At 39.4% G+C, this 18,963-nt stretch overlaps 1 protein-coding gene across 1 annotated transcript in view; it reads right to left on the reverse strand.

Moving 5' to 3' along the window:
* The window catches only part of pkp4 (plakophilin 4), a 193,785-nt gene extending 179,533 nt beyond the window's left edge, over positions 1-14,252 (reverse strand). The window contains exons 1-2 of the mRNA XM_061971545.2: positions 14,200-14,252; positions 924-1,057 (exon numbers count right to left, since the gene is read on the reverse strand). Of these exons, the coding sequence (XP_061827529.1) occupies positions 924-1,057; positions 14,200-14,215 (150 nt within the window). The 5' untranslated portion in view covers positions 14,216-14,252. The remainder of the gene's footprint in view (positions 1-923; positions 1,058-14,199) is intronic.
* Positions 14,253-18,963: the final 4,711 nt, after the last annotated feature.

Here is an 18,963-nt window from a genome sequence, read left to right on the forward strand (position 1 = left end):
CGGACCAAAGAGGAAAAGAACCATCCGGATTGTTAGAGGCGCAAAGTTGAAAAGCCAGCATCTGTGATGGTATGGGGGTGTATTAGTAACCAAGGCATGGGTAACTTACACATCTGTGAAGGCGCCATTAATACTGAAAGGTACATACAGGTTTTGGAGCAACATATGTTGCCATCTAAGCAACGTTACCATGGACGCCCCTGCTTATTTCAGCAAGACAATGCCAAGCCACGTGTTACATCAACGTGGCTTCATAGTAAAAGAGTGCGGGTACTAGACTGGCCTGCCTGTAGTCCAGACCTGTCTCCCATTGAAAATGTGTGGCGCATTATGAAGCCTAAAATACCACAACGGAGACCCCCGGACTGTTGAACAACTTAAGCTGTACATCAAGCAAGAATGGGAAAGAATTCCAGCTGAGAAGCTTAAAAAATGTGTCTCCTCAGTTCCCAAACGTTTACTGAGTGTTGTTAAAAGGAAAGACCATGTAACACAGTGGTGAACATGCCCTTCCCAACTACTTTGGCACGTGTTGCAGTCAAGAAATTCTAAGTTAATTATTATTTGCAAAAAAAAAATAAAGTTTATGAGTTTGAACATCAAATATCTTGTCTTTGTAGTGCATTCAATTGAATATGGATGGATGGATGGATTTGCAAATCATTGTATTCCATTTATATTTACATCTAACACAATTTCCCAACTCATATGGAAACGGGGTTTGTATGTTTTTCATGAGTTGCGGCTCCAGACAGATTTGTTTTTTGTATTTTTGGTCCAATATGGCTCTTTCAACGTTTTGTCTTGCCGACCCCTGATGTAAACCAAAAGGAAGTATTTCAAATGTAGATTAAAATCATCGTAGCGCCCTTTTAATGCAACGTGATAAGCATGCAATTGCGGTGAACAATGCGGCACACTACCTGTTCTTTCACAGAGGCCAGTATATTGTTGGCCGTGTTGTTCGGCTCCATGCCGCGGCCAGTTGTATGACTACGGGTGGTCAGCAGAAGCCCCTCCTCCATCACTGGGCTCTGCTCAGGAACTGGCATTCCTCCTGTGCACAAAAAAACACAAACATGATCAACATTTGTCATCGATCGGGTTCACTTCTGTACTCGTCGACCGCTCCCTGGTTCGCATCGACAAAAGAATAGGTAGGTATCGATGGTCACGCGCCAATACTACTGTCAGTGCACACCCACACACAGACACGCCATATGGCCCCAAGACTGTCGGTGTTGCTAGTCTGACTGTGCGAATCAATGCCATATGGCCTTGATACAAACGCTACACAAATGTTGTTGCGGTCCAACAAAAAGCATGCATGCATGTCTTGAGTTTCCAATAATTTCTACAACTCTTATTTTTTTGTGATAGAGTGATTGGAGCACATACTTGTTGGTCACAAAAAAACATTCATGAAGTTTGGTTCTTTTATGAATTTATTATGGGTCTACTGAAAATGTGAGCAAATGTGCTGGGTCAAAAGTATACATACAGCAATGTTAATATTTGCTTACATGTCCCTTGACAAGTTTCACTGCAATAAGGCGCTTTTGGTAGCCATCCACAAGCTTCTGCTTGAATTTTTGACCACTCCTCTGGACAAAATTGGTGCAGTTCAGCTAAATGTGTTGGTTTTCTGACATGGACTTGTTTCTTCAGCATTGTCCACATGTTTAAGTCAGGACTTTGGGAAGGCCATTCTAAAACCTTCATTCTAGCCTGATTTAACCATTCATTTACCACTTTTAATGTGTGTTTAGATTCATTGTCCTGTTGGAACACCCAACTGCGCCCAAGACCCAACCTCCGGGCTGATGATTTTAGGTTGTCCTGAAGAATTTGGAGGTAATCCTCCTTTTTCATTGTCCCATTTACTCTCTGCAAAGCACCAGTTCCATTGGCAGCAAAACAGGCCCAGAGCATAATACTACCACCACCACACTTGACGGTAGAAATGGTGCTTCTAGGATTAAAGGCCTCACCTTTTCTCCTCCAAACATATTGCTGGGTATTGTGGCCAAACAGCTCAATTTTAGTTTCCTCTGACCACAGAACCTTCCTCCAGATGAAACAAAAATGTAGCTGTTTGGCCACAATGCCCAGCAATATGTTTGAAGGAGAGAAGGTGAGGCCTTTAATCCCAGGAACATCATTCCGTCAAGCATGGTGGTGGTATGTAATGCTCTAGGCCTGTTTTGCTGCCAATGGAACTGTTGCTTTAAGTGGTACAATGAAAAAGGAGAATTACCTCCAAATTCTTCAGGACAACTTAAAGGCCTACTGAAATGCGATTTTCTTATTTAAACGGGGGATAGCAGGTCCATTCTATGTGTCAACATTTCGCGATATTACCATATTTTTGCTGAAAGGATTTAGTAGAGAACATCGACGATAAAGTTTACAACTTTTGGTCGCTGATAAAAAAGCTTTGCCTGTACTGGAAGTAGCAGACGAGTAGCGTGACGTCACAGGTTGTGGAACTCCTCACATCTGCACATTGTTTACAATCATGGCCACCAGCAGCGAGAGCGATTCGGACCGAGAAAGCGACGATTTCCCCATTAATTTGAGCGAGGATGAAAGATTTGTGGATGAGGAAAGTGAGAGTGAAGGACTAGAGGGCAGTGGGAGCGATTCAGATAGGGAAGATGCTGTGAGAGGTGGGTGGGACCTGATATTCAGCTGGGAATGACTAAAACAGTAAATAAACACAAGACATATATATACTCTATTAGCCACAACACAACCAGGCTTATATTTAATATGCCACAAATTAATCCCGCATAACAAACACCTCCCCCCTCCCGTCTATATAACCCGCCAATACAACTCAAACACCTGCACAACACACTCAATCCCACAGCCCAAAGTACCGTTCACCTCCCCAAAGTTCATACAGCACATATATTTCCCCAAAGCCCCCAAAGTTACGTACGTGACATGCACATAGCGGCACGCACGTACGGGCAAGCGATCAAATGTTTGGAAGCCGCAGCTGCATGCGTACTCACGGTACCGCGTCTGCGCATCCAACTCAAAGTCCTAAGAGTAAGAGTCTCTGTTGTCCCAGTTCTCCACAGGCCAATGGTAAAGCTTGACTGTCATCTTCCGGGAATGTAAACAATGAAACACCGGCTGTGTTTGTGTTGTTGTTGCAGTCGGCCGCAATACACCGCTTCCCACCTGCAGCTTTCTTCTTTGCTGTCTCCATTGTTCATTGAACAAATTGCAAAAGATTCACCAACACAGATGTCCAGAATACTGTGGAATTTTGCGATGAAAACAGACGACTTAATAGCTGGCCACCATGCTGTCCCAAAATGTCCTCCACAATCCGTGACGTCACGCGCAGACGTCATCATACCGAGACGTTTTCAACAGGATATTTCGCACAAAATTTAAAATTGCACTTCAGTAAGCTAACCCGGCCGTATTGGCATGTGTTGCAATGTTAAGATTTCATCATTGATATATAAACTATCAGACTGCGTGGTCGGTAGTAGTGGGTTTCAGTAGGCCTTTAAAATCATCAGCCTGGAGGTTGGGTCTTGGGCGCAGTTGGGTGTTCCAACAGGACAATGACCCTAAACACACATTAAAAGTGGTAAAGGAATGGTTAAATCAGGCTAGAATGAAGGTTTTAGAATGGCCTTCCCAAAGTCCTGATTTAAACGTGTCAGAAAACCAGGAAATTTAGCTGAACTGCACCAATTTTGTCAAGAGGAGTGGTCAAAAATTCAACCAGAAGCTTGCCAGAAGCTTGTGGATGGCTACCAAAAGTGCCTTATTGCAGTGAAACTTGCCAAGGGACATGTAAGCAAATATTAACATTGCTGTATGTATACTTTTGACCCAGCAGATTTGGTCACATTTTCAGTAGACCCATAATAAATTCATAAAAGAACCAAACTTCATGAATGTTTTTTGTGACCAACAAGTATGAGCTCCAATCACTCTATCACAAAAAGATAAGAGTTGTAGAAATGATTGGAAACTCAAGACAGCCATGACATTATGTTCTTTACAAGTGTATGTAAACTTTTGACCACGACTGTACGTGCTTTTTGTCGGACATCAACAATAACGAGCCATGAAATATATTAACAGGAATCACAAATGACTGAGGCACTGTGCTTGAAAGGATAATGGGCTTACAGAAAATAGAAATAAAAGAAATAAATGAAAAATCAAAAACAGATGAAAAAGCTAAGTGAATGTCATATCCTTTGTGCCCTCTACCCCGTGGTTCATAATTGAAATGTGCAAGAGGAATAAATTTGGTCCTATGGCATGGAATAAGCCGCACACAAAGGGCACCTGCGACGACGTTCTCGCAGAAGCAAACAATAGCAAGTGATTTTTTTTGGGTGATTTTACAAGGACTTCTTTTACTGCCTGAGAGATTCACTGCTGCTGTCATCTGCAAGCTATTTAGAGGAAAGATTTAGAGATATATTCCAAGCCTGTGCTTTCTGTACATATCTTGGCTAACATTATTTACAAGACGACATCAGACAAGATGACAATTTTGTGGTGCCGTGTCAACATCTTCATGCGTAAAGACTGTATACATCAAGTATAAAAAAGACGCACTCACCCTTATAACATTTTTGTGCAATCCTATTATAAAACAATATAAATTGAATTCAATTGAACTACAAACCAAACATACCTAATGGGCCTGATCTACTAAAGGTTTGTGTGTACTAAAACACTAAAACACACAAAGCTGATCTACTAAACTTGTGTGCAGGAGATTGTGAGTGAGCAGAATAGACTTAGACTTGGACAAACTTCAATGATCCACAAGGAAAATTGTTCCACAGAGTAGCTCAGTTACAAAGGATGGAAAGTGTTAGGATGGAAAGGACAATGCAGGTATAAAATAGAATAAGGACTGCAATCTATTTAGCATGTGTCCCTTCCTGAATGTGCAGAATATATGCTGATTGTCAGACAGTATGGGAGATGAAGATGCAAATATAATCATTCAGCACACAGTGTGATCTAACAAGGCTGAAACTGTTCTGCGGGTGCTATTTTGCATCTACAGATCAGGCCAAAAGTTTGGACACACCTTCTCATTTCAATGTGTTTTCTTTATTTCCATGACTATTTACATTGTATATTGTCACTGAAAGCATCAAAACTATGAATGAACTAGGGATGTCCCGATCCGATATTTGGATCGGATCGGCCGCCGATATTTGCCAAAAAATGCGTATCGGCAAGGCATGGGAAAATGCCGATCCAGATCCAGTTTAAAAAAAACAACTCCGGTCCGTGTTTTTCAACGCACCTATTTAAATAATACATTCCACTTTTCTGCTGCTCCCTCATTTCCGTTTCGCATTTTCCAGCACACCTTCAACACATCCACAGGCCTGTGGATTCTCACGCAGTTGCTTTTAGCTGCTGGCATTACACGACAGGCTCTTCTCACTCTTTCCTGTCTCTCCTTCTCACAGACAGCAAGCGCACCTTCTTACACACGTCACATACTGTCACGACACACGTCACATACGTATACGTCTTCCCCGAGCAGAGAGGTAGCAGCATGGCTAACGTTAGCTGTGATGCTAGCGCAGCCGCTAAGGTGCGCGTCTGTGCAACTGCGCACTGCTCAAATGTCCTCTGCTCACGGCAAATCTATGCCACACACAAAATCAAAGAAGAAAATAAGCGCACAACAATTTTCGACACACGGACACGACAGAGAAAACAGTTTTCGTCATCATTGTTCAAATATTGTAACGTCTGCCGAGACGCTTATCTCCGTTCGGTGCCACACGTCCACACCATCAAAATGCAGAGGCAAACATTTCCAGATCAACACCGTATGAAAAAAATTGTGATTTTTTTAGTTGTGATTTCCTTCTCTGCATGAAAGTTTCAAAGTAGCATATATTAATGCAGTATGAAGAAGAATGTTTTAATGTAGATACATAGAATCATCATACTGCTGTGATTATATGCATCAAGTGTTCATTCAAGGCTAAGGCAAAATATCGAGATATATATTGTGTATCGCGATATGGCCTTAAAATATCGCAATATTTAAAAAAGGCCATATCGCCCAGCCCTAGTTCAATGATGCCATTTCTGTTTGTCATGTATAATTTTGTCTATTTTGTGGTTATCCTTGAATAAACAGGTCAGTTTCTTGTTACCAACCATTGTATATTATTCAAAATCCCCTAATTCAGCTGGCTAGTTGTTATCAAGAGTACTAAAACCCTTTTCAACATGATTCTGACAACTAAGTAGGCTAAATAACTTTAAACTTTAATACATGCTCGGATAGGTCAGTATCGGTATCGGATCGGAAGTGCAAAAACAATATCGTGCAAAAACCTGGATGGGGACATCCCTACAATGAGCACATTTTATTGACAGCAGGTGAAACGCTACACTGATTTTTCTTCGTTTTTTGCATTATTGACGTTATGTATCTTTAGATCACTCAGACTTGAGTTATCTTGATGCCATTTTTTCACTTCCCATCTGATACTGATATTGTAGCCTGGAGTATTGGCTGGTAGCAATATTGATCTGATACGGTACTCGCATTACATTGTAGTGTGCAATGCTAGAAAAGGCTTGATCAAATTACAAACCCCGTTTCCATATGAGTTGGGAAATTGTGTTGGATGTAAATATAAACGGAATACAATGAATCATTTTCAACCCATATTCAGTTGAATATGCTACAAAGACAACATATTTGATGTTCAAACTGATAAACATTTTTATTTTTTTTGCAAATAATTATTAACTTTAGAATTTGATGCCAGCAACACGTGACAAAGAAGTTGGGAAAGGTGGCAATAAATACTGATAAAGTTGAGGAATGCTCATCAAACACTTATTTGGAACATCCCACAGGTGTGCAGGCTAATTGGGCACAGGTGGGTGCCTTGATTGGGTATAATAACAGCTTCCCAAAAAATGCTCAGTCTTTCACAAGAAAGGATGGGGCGAGGTACACCTCTTTGTCCACAACTGCGTGAGCAAATAGTCAAACAGTTTAAGAACAACGTTTCTCAAAGTGCAATTGCAAGAAATGTAGGGATTTCAACATCTACGGTCCATAATATCATCAAAAGGTTCAGAGAATCTGGAGAAATCACTCCACGTAAGCGGCATGGCCGGAAACCAACATTGAATGCCAGTGATCTTCGATCCCTCAGACGGCACTGTATCAAAAACTGACATCAATCTCTAAAGGATATCACCACATGGGCTCAGGAACACTTCAGAAAACCACTGTCACTAAATACAGTTCGTCGCTACATCTGTAAGTGCAAGTTAAAGCTCTACTATGCAAAGCGAAAGCCATTTATCAACAAGATCCAGAAACGCCGCCGGCTTCTCTGGGCCCGAGATCATCTAACATGGACTCATGCAAAGTGGAAAAGTGTTCCGTGGTCTGACGAGTCCACATTTCAAATTGTTTTTGGAAATATTCGACATCGTGTCATCCGGACCAAAGGGGAAGCGAACCATCCAGACTGTTATCGACGCAAAGTTCAAAAGCCAGCATCTGTGATGGTATGGGGGTGCATTAGTGCCCAAGACATGGGTAACTTACACATCTGTGAAGGCGCCATTAATGCTGAAAGGTACATACAGGTTTTGGAACAACATATGCTGCCATCTAAGCGCTGTGTTTTTCATGGACGCCCCTGCTTATTTCAGCAAGACAATGCCAAGCCATATTCAGCACGTGTTACAACAGCGTGGCTTCGTAAAAAAAGAGTGCGGGTACTTTCCTGGCCCGCCTGCAGTCCAGATCTGTCTCCCATTGAAAATGTGTGGCGCATTATGAAGCGTAGAATACGTCAGCGGAGACCCCGGACTGTTGAACGACTGAAGCTCTACATAAAACAAGAATGGGAAAGAATTCCACTTTTAAAGCTTCAACAATTAGTTTCCTCAGTTCCCAATCGTTTATTGAGTGTTGTTAAAAGAAAAGGTGATGTAACACAGTGGTGAACATGCCCTTTCCCAACTACTTTGGCACGTGTTGCCGCCATGAAATTCTAAGTTAAGTATTATTTGCAAAAAAAAAAAAAAGTTTATGAGTTAGAACATCAAATATATTGTCTTTGTAGCATATTCAATTGAATATGGGTTGAAAAGGATTTGCAAAACATTTTATTCCGTTTATATTTACATCTAACACAATTTCCCAACTCATATGGTAACGGGGTTTGTAAATTACTCAGAGAACAATGGTAGGTATGACAAACACTAACCTATTTAACCTATAATGGACTTATGCTGTCTTTTAAGTTGAAGTGGCGTGGTATTAGGTAATACTTTTTTTGGCTTAGTGGCCACAATAGGTAATTACATTAAGCTCATGACGCAGTAAAATGAATACTTCGGACATGATTGTTATTGGATACTTTCTAGAACGCTTATGCTTTGGAGACTTTGACCTACTCAGTGGCCTAGTGGTTAGAGTGTCCGCCCTGAGATTGGTAGGTTGTGAGTTCAAACCCCAGCTGAGTCATACCAAAGACTATACAAATGGGACCCATTACCTCCCTGCTTGGCACTCAGCATCAAGGGTTGGAATTGGGGGGTAAATCACCAAAAATGATTCCCGGGCGTGGCCACCGCTGCTGCTCACTGCTCCCCTCACCTCCCAGGGGGAGAACAAGGTGATGGGTCAAATGCAGAGAACAAATTTCACCACACCTAGGGTGTGTGTGACAATCATTGGTACTTTAACTTTAACTGAACTTTATATGTTTAAGTAATATCCAAATAGACATACAGTACAGGCCAAAAGTTTGGACACACCTTTTCATTCAATGCATGTTCTTTATTTTCATGACTATTTACATTGTAGATTGTCACATCAAAACTATGAATGAACACATGAGGAGTTATGTACTTAACCAAAAAAGGTGAAATAACAGAAAACATGTTTTATATTCTAGTTTCTTCAAAATAGCCACCCTTTTGCTCTAATTACTGCTTTGCACACTCTTGGCATTCTCTCCATGAGCTTCAAGAAGCTCATCTTCAAGCTGAAATGGTTTTCACTTCACAGGTGTCATAGTTTTGATGCCTTCGGTGACAATCTACAATTGTAAATAGTCATGAAAATAAAGAAAACACATTGAAATGAGAAGGTGTGTCCAAACTTTTGGCCTGTACTGTATTTGATACTTTTTTATATTGACAAATGTCACCTGAAATGGTTTTCACTTCACAGGTGTGCTCGAAGCTCATCGGCAGCACGGTGGAACAGGGGTCAGTGCATGTGCCTCACAATACGAAGGTCCTGAGTTCGGCTTTACACGTTTTTAACTGGGTAAGATAATGCAAAATGGATGTATTTGTAGTTCCTGCATCAAGAGAGTAAACAGGTTCTGGGGTTTGATTGATTGATTGAAACTTGTATTAGTAGATTAGCACAGTATAGTACATATTCCGTACAATTGACCACTAAATGGTAACACCCCAAGAAGTTTTTCAACTTGTTTAAGTCGGGGTCCACGGTAAGCAGAAACAACACAAACCATGCTCAGAAAAATCAAGTTTTTTTGGCCTAATCGAATTATACGCACAGCCTCATAGCGCCACACTTTAAAATACCCCGGATTATTGCGTTCATTCCCCGTAGCAGCATACCATGCTGGGTCCTTAAAGGCCTACTGAAACCCACTACTACCGACCACGCAGTCTGATAGTTTATACATCAATGATGAAATCTTAACATTGCAACACATGCCAATACGGCCGGGTTAGCTTACTAAAGTGCAATTTTAAATTTTGCGCGAAATATCCTGCTGAAAACGTCTCGGTATGATCAGCGCGTGACGTCACGGATTGTGGAGGACATTTTGGGACAGCATGGTGGCCAGCTATTAAGTCGTCTGTTTTCATCGCAAAATTCCACAGTATTCTGGACATCTGTGTTGGTGAATCTTTTGCAATTTGTTCAATGAACAATGGAGACAGCATAGAAGAAAGCTGTAGGTGGGAAGCGGTGTATTGCGGCCGACTGCAGCAACACAAACACAGCCGGTGTTTCATTGTTTACATTCCGGGAAGATGACAGTCAAGCTTTACCATTGGCCTGTGGAGAACTGGGACAACAGAGACTCTTACCAGGAGGACTTTGAGTTGGATGCGCAGACGCGGTACCGTGAGTACGCATGCAGCTGCGGCTTCCAAACATTTGATCGCTTGCCCGTACGTCCGTGCTGCTATGTGCATGTCATGTACGTAACTTTAGGGACTTTGGGGAAATATATGTGCTGTATGAACTTTGGGGAGGTGAACGGTACTTTGGGCTGTGGGATTGAGTGTGTTGTGCAGGTGTTTGAGTTGTATTGGTGGGTTATATGGACGGGAGGGGGGAGGTGTTTGTTATGCGGGATTAATTTATGGCATATTAAATATAAGCCTGGTTGTGTTGTGGCTAATAGAGTATATATAAGTCTTGTGTTTATTTACTGTTTTAGTCATTCCCAGCTGGATATCAGGTCACACTCGCCTCTCACAGCATCTTCCCTATCTGAATAGCTCCCACTGCCCTCTAGTCCTTCACTCTCACTTTCCTCATCTACGAATCTTTCATCCTCGCTCAAATTAATGGGGAAATCGTCGCTTTCTCGGTCCGAATCGCTCTGGCTGCTGGTGGCCATGATTGTAAACAATGTGCAGATGTGAGGAGCTCCACAACCTGTGACGTCACGCGCATATCGTCTGCTACTTCCGGTACAGGCAAGGCTTTTTTATCAGCGACTGAAAGTTGCGAACTTTATCGTCGATGTTCTCTACTAAATCCTTTCAGCAAAAATATGGCAATATCGCGAAATGATCAAGTATGACACATAGAATGGACCTGCTATCCCCGTTTAAATAATAAAATCGCATTTCAGTAGGCCTTTAATGCAGGTGAATGGGCAAGCAGATAAAGAAGTAAGTCCGTTTCAATGCAAACGGCTCTTATTTTTAAAGGCTTAAAGGGGTCATATCCTCAGCGTGTGCACACTTGCCGGCTTTAAACAAGCCAGCACTAACACAGATGAGATCGTTTAACTCCGGCCGACAGTCGGTATGTGAGGCAGACGGCTTGTGTACGGTGAAGACATCCAATGTTTTGCATTTAAATGGTATGAAACATGCAGGAGGTCCCACCTGCTGCTATTTTTGCAGGGGAAAACAAGGACCCTGAGGTAGTCTTGGAGTGTGTCAACAAGGCAACATTGCAAGGTGTCTGACCCAATTAGAGTCGTGTGCCAGCAATGGCGTTGAATGACAGACTCTACAACTAAAGCCGTGCTTCCAAGCAGGGTACTCCATGTTGGATTCCTTTCCCACTCATTCATAGAGTTGCAGCACACCCCACCTTCCCTTCCGCTATGTCTCCCGGCTGGCCTGGGAACGCCTCGGGATCCCCCGGGAGAAGCTGGACGAAGTGGCTGGGGAGAGGGAAGTCTGGGCTTCTCTGCTTAGGCTGCTGCCCCCGCGACCCGACCTCGGATAAGCGGAAGAAAATGGATGGATGGATGGACTTTCCCTTCCAATACTCCCTCTCTTCCGCGCCTAAATCCATGACATAGGCTTTTGCTCTCAGAAAGCACTTGGGGAAACGGTAAACATTTTGAAATGTGCAGCGTGCCTCCTGCCTGACCCTTGTAGCACCATCATAGGGGGGGGAAATCTACAATGCAAAAACATACAATACAATTGATATATATTTATTTATTTTATATATATATATATTTATATATTATTTACATATATTTATTTATTTATATATGCACCTTATTGCTTTTTTATCCTGCACTACATGAGCTTATGTAATATTTATTTATTTTATATATATATATATATATATATTTATATATTATTTACATATATTTATTTATGTATATATGCACCTTATTGCTTTTTTATCCTGCACTACATGAGCTTATGTAATATTTATTTATTTTATATATATATATTTATATATTATTTACATATATTTATTTATTTATATATGCACCTTATTGCTTTTTTATCCTGCACTACATGAGCTTATGTAACGAAATGTTGTTCTTATCTGTGCTGTAAAGTTCAAATTTGAATGACAATAAAAAGGAAGTCTAAGTCTAATGCAAACCTTAAAAGAAGAAAGGTTACTACCATAGGACAATGCCGAGCAGTGAGCACCCACGTGGAATTGATGGCAACTTTCAATCTTTAAAGTCAATTTGGAAAAATCAATCGTGTAGTTATTAATTTTGTGGCGAGTTTGGTCCCTTTTGCACAATAAATCATACAGTCTATAATTAACAAAGCCTACAAAGATTTAATTATACCCAACAATGAACTATTGACACAATCATCTTGACTATGAACACGCTGCACACGGGCGAATGAAGCATACTTAGTCAACAGCCATACATGTCACACTAAGGGTGGCAGTATAAACAATGCCAACACTGTCATAAACATGTGCTATATAGTGGAAGCACACTAAACAACAACGACAAACACATTTTGGAAGAATATTTGCACCGCAACACAACATAAACACTACAGAACAAATTGGAATAGAATAGAATAGAATAGAATATATTTTTATTGTCATTGTACATTGCACAACGAAATTGTAAGCAAAACTTATTTAGTGCAAATTCATAATAACACATAAAAACATAAGAACATAGATAAATAGATAAAAATACCAAGCACACTCCCAGAATTCCCAGAATTCCCTAAAACACCAACTCTTCCGGGACGCTACAATATAAACAAACGCCATTGGTGGATCTACACCTAACACCCACTGTAATGATACCATGTAAAATAGTGTATCTAGTCGATACTACCATGATTACATAGATATTTTTTTATTATGTTTATAAACTCAGGAAATGTGTCCCTAGACACATGAGGACTTTGAATATGACCAATGTATGATCCTGTAACTACTTGGTATCGGATTGATACCCAAATTTGTGGTATCCTCCAAAACTAATGTAAAGTGTCAAACAACAGAAGAATAAGTGATTATTACATGTTAACAGAAGTGTAGATAGAACATGTTAAAAGAGAAACTAAGCAGATATTAACAGTAAATGAACAAGTAGATTAATAATCAATTTTCTACCACTTGTCCTTAATAATATAGACAAAATAATAGGTAGATAAATGACACAATATGTAACTGCATATGTCAGCAGACTAAATTAGGAGTCTTTGTTTGTTTACTTACTACTAAAAGACAAGTTGTTTTCATGTTCACTATTTTATTTAAGGACAAACTTGAAATAAGAAACATATGTTTAATGTACCGTAATATTTTTTTGTTAAAATAAAGCCAATAATGAAATTTTTTGTGGTCCCCTTTATTTAGAAAAGTACCGAAAAGTACCGAAATACTTCCCAATACCAAAATATTGGTATCAGGACAACACTAACAGACAATAACAGAATGAAAAATGACACAATATGTTACTGCATATGTCAGCAGACTAATTAGGAGCCTTTGTTTGCTTACTTACTACTAAAAGTTTTCTAGTGTGTTTACTATTTTTATTTAAGGACAAACTTGCAATAAGAAACATATGTTTAATGTACCGTAATATTTTTTTGTTAAAATAAAGCCAATAGTGACGTTTTTTGTGGTCCCCTTTATTTACAAAAGTACCGAAAAGTACCGAAATACTTTCCAAAACCAAAATATTGGTATCAGGACAACACTAACAGACAATAACAGAATGGAAAATGACACAATGTGTTACTGCATATGTCAGCAGACTAATTAGGAGTCTTACTTACTACTAAGAGACAAGTTGTCTTGTATGTTCACTATTTTATTTAAGGACCAAATTGCAATAATAAACATATGTTTAATGTACCCTAAGATTTTTTTGTTAAAAAAAAGCCAATAATTAAATTTTTTGTGGTCCCCTTTATTTAGAAAAGTACCGAAAAGTACCGAAACACTAATACACCCACTGGTAGAAATGTAGATGGGCGCCTATGCTTACTACTACCACAGCCCGAGTAAGAGACTCTCCCGCCTTGTTTTGTACAAAGAAAAAGAGGTGTGCAGAGAGTTTTAAAAATGTTAAAAATCATTTCCTGAACGATCTATACATGCCGAAGTCTAAAAAGGAAGCAAAGCTGGTTTAAATGAAATACAAGCAAAGCAAAATTGTGATAGCCTACCTTTAAAGTTCCCCATTTTATGCGATCCGGAGTCTACATGGCACTGCAAGGTTAGGTAGGAATCCACGGCAGCTTTGAGAGAAAGAGCTGCCGGCACGCTCTTATAAGCACACAACGGACTGGCTCGTCAACATTTCTGTTTTTCTTCCAACGTAAAGGCACAAAACAGAAACACATCCACCTTCCTGGTGCAAAAGCAGCATAGTGTTGTCAAGCTAAGAAACCCAGAAGTAGGTGAGAGGCGGTGAAGGAAGACTCTGTGAAGTTTTTTAAGGCTATAATTAGGCAAATACCAAGGGACTATACGGTTCCCAATGGTTAAAAGGTGACCTCATTTTGGTCTAAACAAAGAGATAAACTTGTCTGATTACAATGCAACCTATGAAGTCCCTGAGGTCGTACAACTCCAAAACCAGTGAAGTTGTCACGTTGTGTAAATGGTAAATAAAAACAGAATACAATGATTTGCAAATCCTTTTCAACTTATATTCAGTTGAATAGACTGCAAAGACAAGATAGTTAACGGTCAAACTGGAAAACGTTGTTATTTTTTGCAAATATTAGCTCATTTGGAATTTGATGCCTGCACAAAAAGCTGGCACCAGTGGCAAAAAAGACTGAAAAAGTTGAGGAATGCTCGTCAAACACTTATTTGGAACATCCCACAGGTGAACAGGCTAATTGGGAACAGGTGGGTTCCATGATTGGGTATAAAAGCAGCTTCCATGAAATGCTCAGTGATTCACAAACAAAGATGGGGTGAGGGTTACCAATTTGTGAACAAATGCGTGAGCAAATTGTTTAAGAACAACATTTCCAGCTATTGCAAGGAATTTAGGGATTTCACCATCTACGGTCCGTAATATCATCAAAAGGTTCAGAGAATCTGAAGAAATCACTGCACGTAAGCGATGATATTACAGACCTTTGATCCCTCAGGCGGTACTGCATCAAAAAGCGACATCAGTGTGTAAAGGACATTTCCACATGGGCTCAGGAACACTTCAGAAAACCACTGTCAGTAACTCCAGTTTGTCGCTACATCTGTAAGTGCAAGTTAAAACTCTGCTATGCAAAGCGAAAGCCATTTATCAACAACACCCAGAAACGCCGCCGGCTTCGCTGGGCCCGAGTTCATCTAAGATGGACTGATGCAAAGTGGAAAAGTGTTCTGCGGTCTGACAAGTCTACATTTTAAATTGTTTTTGGAAACTGTGGACGTGGTGTCCTCCAAAACAAAAAGAGAAGAACCATCCAGATTGTTATAGGCGCAAAGTTGAAAAGCCAGCATCTGTGATGGTATGGGGGTGTATTAGTGCCCAAGACATGGGTAACTTACACATCTGCGAAGGCACCATTAATGCTGAAAGGTACATACAGGTTTTGGAGCAACATATGTTGCCATCCAAGCAACGTTATCATGGACGCCCCTGCTTATTTCAGCAAGACAATGCCAAGCCACGTGTTACTACAGCGTTGCTTCATAGTAAAAGAGTGCGGGTACTAGACTGGCCTGCCTGTAGTCCAGACCTGTCTCCCATTGAAAATTATGAAGCCTAAAATACCACAACGGAGACCCCGGACTGTTGTACAACTCAAGCTGTACATCAAGCAAGAATGGGAAAGAATTCCACCTGAAAAGCTTCAAAAAGGTGTCTCCTCAGTTCCCAAACGTTTACCGAGTGTTGTTAATGACATTATATATATCAATGACATTAACTTTTTAATTTGTGTCTGTGTGCAGATGTGTGTGTTTGGTAGTTTCGAACGATAATTACTTGTGTCCCCTTACCAAATTTCTTGAATGTGTGTAATAGGGATGCACGGTATTAAGTATAATCATCAAGTGATAATAATGGCTATTATGAAGTCACATCAATAATTTCGATGAAAATGTCACTGACAAAATGAGCCAATAATAATGAAAGCTTATCATGTACATATTTGTCGTTGGTCTCTCTGTTGTGGCTTGTGCTGCTGCCAGGCTTCTCAACCACTCCTTTCCCCCAACAGTATGCTCGCATATTTGTGATGCCATGATACTACGCGGCCCGATGTGCACAGAGAAAAGCAACACAATCAAATCCGACAAGTCAATATGGAAAGGACTGTAGAAAGTCTTAATTTATAGTTATAGTTATATTGTAATTATTACCCTTTTCATAAGGTGAACGTTATCTAAATTTCTACACATGACAGTCTTTAAAAGTATTTTCCATAAATAAATACGAGTTTTCTAGATTCTTGTTTTTAAGGAAAATGTGATTTTGTTTTGCAAGACATTGTCATTCTAGCGGACAGCACGGTGATACAGGGGTAAGTGCATGTGCCACACAATACAAGGGTGCTGAGTTCGAGCCCTGGGCTCGGGGTCTTTCTGTGTGGAGTGTGCATGTTCTCCCCGTGACTGCGTGGGTTCCCTCCGGGTACTCCGGCTTCCTCCCACCTCCAAAGACATGCACCTGGGGATAGGTTGATTGGTAACACTAAATTGGCCCTAGTGTGTGAATGTTGTCTGTCTATCTGTGTTGGCTTTGTGATGAGGTGGCGATATTTTCTGGCATCACAAAATCTTTCATTTAAAAAAAAATTATATTACGTTTATAAACTCAGGAAATACGTCCCTGGACACATGAGGACTTTGAATATGACCAATGTATGATCCTGTAACTACTTGGTATCGGATCGATACCCAAATTTGCGGTTTCACCGAAAACTAATGCAAAGTAGATTAATAACTCATTTTCTACCACTTGTCCTTAATAATTTTGGCAAAATAACAGAATGATAAATGACACAATATGTTACTGCATATGTCAGCAGCCTTTGTTTGTTTAATTACTACTAAAAGACAAGTTGTCTTGTATGTTCATTATTTTATTTAAGGACAAACTTGCAATAAGAAGCATATGTTTAATGTACACTAAGATTTTTTTGTTAAAATAAAGCCAATAATGACATTTTTTGTGGTCTCCTTTATTTAGAAACATACCGAAAAGTACCGAAAAGCACCGAAATACTTCCCGATACCAAAATATTGGTATCAGGTAGAGCTGGGCGATATGGCCTTTTTTTAATATTGCGATATTTTAAGGCTATATCGCGATACACAATATACATCTCGATATTTTGCCTTAGCCTTGAATGAACACCTGATGCATATAATCACAGCAGTATGATGATTCTATGTGTCTACATTAAAACATTCTTCATACTGCATTAATATATGCTACTTTTAAACTTTCATGCAGAGAAGGAAATCACAACTAAAAAAATCAATATTTTTTTCATACGGTGTTGATCTGGCAATGGTTGCCTCGGCATTTTAATGGTGTGGGCGTGTGGCACCGAACGGAGATGTTGACATGCGGAGTAAGCACTCTTCATTCTCTAGCAGGTGACTTTTCAAATGATGCTACATATTAGCAGTAATGCTACTTTTTATGAATGGAAAATTACACAATATATTACTGCATATGTCATCAGACTAATTAGGAGCCTTACTTACTAATAAAAGACAAGTTGTCTTGTATGTTCACTATTTTATTTAAGGACAAACTTGCAATAATAAACATATGTTTAATGTACCCTAAGATTTTTTGTTAAAATTAAGCCAATAATGCAATTTTTTGTGGTCCCCTTTATTTATAAAAGTACCGAAATACTTCCCGATACCAAAATATTGGTATCAGGACAACACTAACAGACAATAAGAGAATGTAAAATGACACAATATGTTACTGCATATGTCAGCAGACTAATTAGGAGCCTTTGTTTGCTTACTTACTACTAAAAGACAAGTTGTCTTGTATGTTCACTACTTTATTTAAGGACAAACTTGCAATAATAAACATATGTTTAATGTACCCTAAGATTTGTTGTTAAAATAAAGCCAATGACGTTTTTTTGTGGTGCCCTTTATTTACAAAAGTACCGAAAAGTACCGAAATACTTTCCGATACCAAAATATTGGTATCAGGACAACACTAACAGACAATAACAGAATGGAAAATGACACAATATGCTAATGCATATGTCAGCAGACTAATTAGGAGCCTTACTTACTACTAAAAGACAAGTTGTCTTGAATGTTCACTATTTTATTTAAGGACAAACATGCAATAATAAACATATGTTTAATGTACCGTAAGATTTGTTGTTAAAATAAAGCCAATAATGACATTTTTTGTGGTCCCCTTTATTTACAAGAGTACCGAAAAGTACCGAAATACTGCTCGATACAAAAATATTGGTATCAGGACAACACTAACAGACAATAACAGAATGAAAAATGACACAATATGTTACTGCATATGTCAGCAGACTAATTAGGAGCCTTACTTACTAATAAAAGACAAGTTGTCTTGTATGTTCACTATTTTATTTAAGGACAAACTTGCAATAATAAACATATGTTTAATGTACCCTAAGATTTTTTTGTTAAAATTAAGCCAATAATGCAATTTTTTGTGGTGCCCTTTATTTACAAAAGTACCGAAAAGCACCAAAATACTTTCCGATACCAAAATATTGGTATCAGGACAACACTAACAGACAATAACAGAATGGAAAATGACACAATATATTACTGCATATGTCAGCAGACTAAATAGGAGCCTTACTTACTAATAAAAGACAAGTTGTCTTGTATGTTCACTATTTTATTTAAGGACAAACTTGCAATAATAAACATATGTTTAATGTACCCTAAGATTTGTTGTTAAAATAAAGCCAATAATGACGTTTTTTGTGGTGCCCTTTATT

The sequence above is a fragment of the Nerophis lumbriciformis genome, linkage group LG13, assembly GCF_033978685.3.
Source record: "Nerophis lumbriciformis linkage group LG13, RoL_Nlum_v2.1, whole genome shotgun sequence".
NCBI lineage: Eukaryota > Metazoa > Chordata > Actinopteri > Syngnathiformes > Syngnathidae > Nerophis > Nerophis lumbriciformis.